The sequence below is a fragment of the Ahaetulla prasina genome, chromosome 4, assembly GCF_028640845.1.
Source record: "Ahaetulla prasina isolate Xishuangbanna chromosome 4, ASM2864084v1, whole genome shotgun sequence".
Lineage (NCBI taxonomy): Eukaryota > Metazoa > Chordata > Lepidosauria > Squamata > Colubridae > Ahaetulla > Ahaetulla prasina.
Genome location: NC_080542.1, coordinates 16,712,375 through 16,719,619, shown reverse-complemented (window position 1 = coordinate 16,719,619; position 7,245 = coordinate 16,712,375). Strand labels below are relative to the sequence as shown.

The window sequence follows — 7,245 nt, the reverse complement described above, 5'->3', positions numbered from 1 at the left end:
GGGAGAACGCTGGGAGGCAGAATGTGAATCGTGGCGCTTGAAGCTTTAATAAAACGACAACTCCCAGAATGCTCCGGTTTTTTGGGGGGAGGGCGGTTCTTCCTTGGAGGATTAAAGTGTAGGGGGATCCCGGAAGCGGTGACATAGCCACGTGCCTGTGTGAGCGGAGAAGTGCGTTTTTTGTTTCACAATAAACTGTGAAGTCAGCGGCGTTGCGGTTGCAGCTTGGCCACAATGTTTCTGCAGTACTACATCAATGAACAAGGGGAGAGAGTCTACACTCTGAAGGTAAGGCTTGATCGCAACAGAAAAAGAACAAGAGTAGGAGAATTGGAAGGGACCTTGAAGGTCCTCTAGTCCAACCCTCTGCTCAAGCAGGAGATCCTATACCATTCCAGGCAAATGGTTGCTCAATCTCTTCTTAAAAGCCTCCGAGGATGGAGGCGAGCCGTTCCGCTGATCGTTCCCCCCCCCCCCACTGTCTCTTTAGTTCTAGGTTTGCTTCACTCCTTGATTTGTTTCCATCCATCGTTTCTTGTCCTGCCTTGTGGCGTTTTGGGAAACAGGTTGACCCCCCACTCCTTTGTGGCAGACCGTCAATTATTGGAACAATGCTATCATGTCACCTCTAGTCCTTCTTTTCGTTAAACTGCTAGATCAGTCCACTTCCTGCAGCCGTTCTTCCTATGTTTAACACAGGGGTCTCCAACCTTAGTAACTTTCAGGGTTGTGGACTTCAACTCCCAGAGTTCCTTAGCCAGCTTGAAGTCCACAAAACAAATTCCTTCTGTGTCTAATCACACTTGGCCAATAAAATTCTATTCTATTCTATTCTATTCTATTCTATTCTATTCTATTCTATTCTATTCTATTCTATTCTATATTCTATTCTATTCTATTCAAGTTACTAAGGTTGGAGACCCCTGGTTTAACAGATTAACGAGAATTAAGGAAGGGATCTTGTAGGTCCTCTAGTCCAGGGAGTCGGCAGCCTTCGGCTCTGGAGCTGCACGTGGCTCTTTCACCCCTCTGCTGCAGCTCCCTGTCACTCAAAATATGCGTCACAACTGCCAATGTGCGACACCCGCCGGCACGCGATTTATTGAGCTTTTCAACCTTCAGAAGGGCAATCATGGATAAATCCAAGAAAAGTTTCAGAAGAAAACAGAACATTTCATTCAAGTATATACGCTAGTTTTGTGGCCGCTCAAGAAGTAGACAGGCACGGGAAGGGTTTTGTAGCTCCCAATGTTTTCTTTTCTGTGGGAAACGGGGCCAAATGGCTCTTTGAGTGTTTTAAGGTTGCAGACTCCTGATCTAGTTCAACAACCCCCACTCCAAGCAGGAGACCCTACACAATTTCTGACAAATAGCAGTCCAATATTTTCTTGAAAGTCTTACCCCCTCACAATGGTTATTGGCACACTCGGTGCCACACCAGAAAAATCATGGATAACCCTTAGAAAATGTACATGATGACCATCCTTCAATCTGTCAATTGCAAAAGGCCACATTTCTTGGATCCACACAAACATTACATTCATATATTATGACATTTGGGAGGGAAACAAAGAGAGGTAGAAAATAACCCCACAAAACAGTACAAGCCAAAAGAATGATAGCAACGAAAGTAAACCCAGAGAGGAACAGAAAGGAAGAAAGGGACATCAATTGTCTTCTCCACATTTCTGGACAAAGAGCCACTGGGTCTTTAAGGTCATTTGAAATACCAGCAATATGGAAGCCATTCAAATTTTGGGCTGGGCCTTGTATAGTTTATAGGATAGTGATGGCTAATCGTTTTGCCATCGCGTGCCAAAAATGGAGGGAGTGCGGGGGGGACGCACAAATGTTCCCACACCCATAATTTTATGCTCCAGAGGCTTTCTAGGAGGCCTGAGGAGGGAGAAAATGGTCTTTCCCACCTCCCTCCAGAGGCTGGAAATGGCCTGTTTGCCGACTTCTGGTGGGACCAGAAGGCCCGTTTTTCTCACTGGAAGTTGGCAAATGGTTGTTTCCGGTGTCTGGGGGTGGGGAGGCCGTTATCACCCTCCCCAGGCTCCTAGAAAAGCTTGAGCCTGAGGAGAGAAAAATGGGCCTTCCCCACCTCGCCAATGCCCTTCTGGAGACAGGAAACAGCCCAGAAGGCCCGAAGATTAGCTGGCTGGCACGTGCATGCCCACCGATATGACTGCGTGCCACAGGTTTGCCATCAGGGTTATAGGATGATGAAAATAGTTCTTAATGTAATATCACTGCCTAGCTTTGGGATTATTTACTGTGAAAATCATATGGTAATTAATTTATGATACCTACTTATTATATTATTCATTACTACATTTTGATTTCAGTCTCTGACAAGAAGCTGAGCTTGGTATTGTTCCAAAAGTGTTTGAAATAAGATGTTTTGGAAACGTGTTGCCAATTTCATATCATGCTAAACCAAAACCAAAGAAACAGTGAATCCAGCTGTTGTAGCTTGTAAATCAGGGTTTTGGGTTTAATGTGATGCATGAACTGCATACACTTGCACACACACACATACACACACACACACACACACACACACACAGAGCCTCTCATCTCACTAAAAATGACTCTTGGCGGTATACAATGTATTTTAATCACTACATTAGACTGGCTCTCAATACTACTAAAACTTTTTTCCATAACCTTTAGTTAGGCAAAACGTTAGGAAACCCATAGGACAACACTTTTTGAAACAAAGTACTTCAAATGGGCTAATTTATTGAAGGCATCCATCATCCAGGACTCATGACTTCTGTGAAATTTGGCAAGTGTTAGAAAGCTTTTTATGACACAAACATTATCATAAAACAGTTTGTGACAAGAGTGCAAAATGTCAAAAAATACATCCTGTGTTGATGTTTGATTGTGCTCTATCAGCGGTCCCCAACCTTTCTGGCTCCATGGAGTGATTGGGAGGGGATGGCTTTGCGCACACAGCTGTTGTGGCCAGCAGAGCTGGCAGCAGATTCGGACAGTGAGGAGGTTGGGGAGGAACATGGGCCAGTCCTGGAGTCTGGGGAAGGCTCTGATGAGGGCTCTACGTCGGAGGCAGAGAGGGGGCCAGGGCCGTACGCTAGTTATCAGCTGCCTTTGGAGTCAGACATCAGTGAGACAGATGAACAGCTGCAGCCTGTTCCCAGTGTGCGCATGCACAGAGTTGCAAGACAAAGGGAACAGCTAAAGAACAAGGGTCGACTTGGGAGTAAGGCCACAGTTGGATGATGAATGGCCCCTCCCAGAGGGAATAAAAGAGGAGCGAAAGGGGAGTGGAGCTTGCAGGAGGCAATTAGTTTGCTTAATTGGTTCGTGACTCCTTGCCAAGTTTTGAAGATATCGGCCTGGCCAAGCCAGATAAGGTCTGTGACTGTAAATTCTCCCTTGAAAGACTTTGCTGGATGTGAATGAGAAGAATTCACAGTAACTTAATAAAAAAGGGGGTTTTGTCGGGGCAAGTAGTCTGCTTCATGCTCTTGGGAAGCCTAGGTCAGAACAGCAGCCTAGATCCTGCGCATGTGAAGATGAAACTTCGCTCACCTGCTGCTTGTATGGCCCGGTTCGTAACAGCTGCGGACCGATATCAGACTGTGGACCAGGGGTTAAGGATCCTTGGGCTATAGATTGCAACATAGTACGAGTAGAGAATATTTGTACCTTAGAGTTGAATTGAGGGGTCCTTGGTGCTTTCTCTGAGCTTGGTTGTTTTCTTGCAGACGTTTTGTTATCCAACCAGCTAACATCATCACTGAACATCTAGCACTGATGATGTTACTCAGTTTGGATAATGAAACGTCTGGAAGAAAATAACCCAGCAGAGAGAGCATCAAGGAGCCCATCAGTTCAACATGGGCTATTTTCAAGGCAGATACATCTCTGAATGAATCCCAGCTTTTCCAGTGAAGGCAGATCGCTAGAAGCTCTGTCACTGTTGAGGAATCTGGCAAGGAAATATCTCTGAAATGATGACCTCCATGTGGTCACTAGTTGTCTAAGGTTAGACCTGTTTTTGATAAGAAAGCACATTGGTATCAATCAAACGCCAAGGGACACATGCCGAGCTTTTCCCGGAGCTGAGTCTGTGTGCGTGAGTGAAAATAAAAACTCCAGCGAGAACTGCAGGAAGACTTTAACATCTGTTAGCACTTTCCAGTTTGCTTAAGTCCGTTAGTTGATTGGTGGTTGAATATACTTCTCTGAATTAAAGAGAAGCATTTGTAGCACAGTCCCTATGCAGAGTACTGAGCACCTCATCATTGATTTTTCATGGTCTTTAATAGTTTGCATATGTTCTGGATAGGGTTCCAGTGAGCTTCCAATACATTATGCTCATATAGCTGTTTTCTCTGAGAGATAGGGGTCAAAGGTGAAATGCTCCCGGTTTGGACCGGATCGCCCAATCCAGTAGCGATGGTGGTAGGTGGTTCAGAGAATCGGTAGCAAAAATCCCTGCTCCTCCCTGCCCAGCTGAGCCACGCAATCATCAGAGGGTTTTTTTTACTTTTAAAAGCATTTTTTCTTCGGCTGAAAAAATGCTTTTAAAAGTAAAAAAAAAAGCCTCTGATGATCGCGCGGCTCAGCTGAGATCGCCAGAGTCTTTTAAAAGCATTTTTTCTACAACCTCTTTGGCGGAAGAGGTTGTAAAAAATGCTTTTAAACAGTTCTGGCGATCCCAGCTGAATTACCTAATCGTCAGAGGCTTTTTTTCTTTTAAAGGCAAAAAAAAAAAAATACTTTTAAAAGAAAAGCCTCTGATGATCAGACAACTCAGCTGGGATCGCCAGAGCCTTTTAAAAGCATTTTTTTACAACCTCTTCCACCAAAGAGGTTGTAGAAAAAATGCTTTTAAAAGTAAAAAAAAAAAAAAGTTGGCCACACCCAGCCTGTCACATTACCGCAACCCCCCCCCCAACCAAAGTCACGCCCACAGAAACGGTAGTAACAAATTTTTACATTTCACCACTGGTAGGGGCCCCGCAAGGCTTTAAGAGGGAATATATTGATTTAAAAGTCAATACGTGATCTTGAAATTGAAATCATGGTTCTGTCTTGCCTCCCCTGGCTTTGTAGAAAATGGATCCATCGGGCCAGCCAACATGTTCAGCCCACCCTGCTCGCTTCTCTCCTGATGACAAATATTCTCGACACAGGATCACCATCAAGAAACGCTTTGGTGTCCTGATGACCCAGCAGCCTCGGCCTGTGGTTTAAATGTGCGTCCATCCTGCTTCCCAAGTTACAAAGGCAGCGAGATAAGCTTCGGGAGCAGCTTTGAAGAAGTGGATGAAGACAAAAAATACCTGACGATCTGCATTCTGCCATCCATGTTGTTGATGTTTTTCAAACTTGATTTAAATTCCCTTTGTGTTCTGTGGACGAGGAATGAATGACATCCTGCAAGAAAGACAAAATTACTTTATTCACTGTTTTTTTCTGGCTATGTAATTCTGCAAATAAAGTGAGATTTTTTTTCCCATTGTTCTATTTCGTTAGCATGATGGGTCCATGTAGTATTTCCAGAGAAGGATAGCTTCCCTCCCCCACCCAATATGGTAGGGCTATCAATATCAGAAACGCTGGAAATAGCGGCTTGTATTTTGAGTGGATGATTTTTTTAGTTCTTGAGTTAACCAGCTAATTTTGGGTAATGTGGCACAAGTGGATTGATGTTGAAAATAGCCCTCATTGACAGCTTCTCATCAAATTGTAGGGAAATACTGAGCCGGGTACCATAATGTTCTGTCCTCCTTCCTTAGCTCAATTTTTTTCAACATTTTTTCCTAAATAATTTGGGTCCGGAAAAAGCTTATCAGATATACTGATACTACAAAATTGGATGGGATCACTAATTTTCTGGAAAAAAAATCCAAAATGTTCTTGTAAAATAACAGTGAAATTGAACAGACAAATGCAAAGTCATCCCTCTGAGAAATAGACAACAAATGCATAAATACAGGATGGGGCTTGGCAGTAACGTTTAGGAAAAAGAGTTTGGAATAGCAGTTTGTCATAAACCATCTGAGTCAGCAGAGTAGTGATGCAAAGAAGGCAAATATTTTAGGCTCTTTCAAGGGAAGTATAATTTCCAAATCATAAGTAATAATTTCTGTTCATTCTGCATTAGTTGGATCCACACCTTGAATTTCTTGTGTGTCCAATCACATTTGGCCAATAAAGAATACTATTTTATTTAAAATTTCAATACTGGATACTACTTTTTAAGATTCAGAAGAATTGAAGCAAGTTTCACAAAAACTACAAAGATGATCCAGGGGACGAGAAACTAAATTTCATGAACATATTGAGAAAATTCTAAGGGTACATAATGCTTTTCAACTCTCTGCAAAGTTGCCAACAAAGAAGGCTAAAAATCAGCCCTTTGTCATGCTCAAGATCAAAGTATAGAATTAAGATAGAGGAAGGCAGATTCCAGCTGAATCCAAATTGGCTGAGCAGATGGTTTCCCTGGAATTGGGATGCCTTGAAGATATTCTTGCAAGTGAGCAGAAAAGTGCCTAAATTGTCACAATTTTCAATCAGGCCTACTTGTGCCAATAGCAACTATATTAATGTAGGGTGTTGTTTTTTTTAGCAGTTTGAATTTTGCTGGTTGCTTAGTCTCAACAGATTGGGGCATTTCATTTCGGTGGGTTACAGATGAGACTTCTTGGGCCATAGCTGAGAACCCAACAAAGAATCTTTGCCTCACCTGATTCTTATCCAGAGATTGCTATTCTCCTCACCTTTCATTTATTGTGTCTCTTGTACATATTATCTATCCTTTGCAGCACAATTCTTGAAAATCTTAATGCTCTTGGAGAAAGGGTGATCAACCATGCCAACACTCCAGCAGATGGTTGTTTTCTACTACCGGTTATCTGGTATCATCATATGGATGCAGAACACTGAAGGGGGTTGCTTGTTATGAATTCTGTCTTGTTCTTGTGTTGCTTGGGTTTTCACTTCCTGCCTCAAACTGGGGGTGGGAAGGGTTGATCTGAGCCAAAGGCTGCTATTTAAAATGTCTCGGGTGTTCACATCCTGCTGCTGAAACCGCATTAGGATTAGGGGGAAGCCAGACAATAAACAGGAGGGCTGCTGCCGCTAGATTCTGAGCAGAGAAGCTCATGTGAATTAAGCAAGGCTGAATCAGCGCCCAGCTGACTTTCTTCCATGCTATTCAGTCTGGTGCAGCTTTTTTTGCTGACTAGGTGTGTGTAA

General features: G+C 43.2%; 1 protein-coding gene across 1 annotated transcript; it reads left to right on the top strand.

Annotated features, from left to right (window-relative positions):
- The first annotated feature begins 84 nt into the window (after window positions 1-84).
- NOP10 (NOP10 ribonucleoprotein) lies at window positions 85-5,500 on the top strand. Its single transcript, XM_058183852.1, has 2 exons — window positions 85-288; window positions 5,095-5,500. Exons 1-2 carry the CDS (start codon window positions 235-237, stop codon window positions 5,233-5,235), a joined length of 195 nt encoding a protein of 64 aa, XP_058039835.1. The 5' UTR covers window positions 85-234; the 3' UTR covers window positions 5,236-5,500.
- The last annotated feature ends 1,745 nt before the right edge of the window (window positions 5,501-7,245 follow it).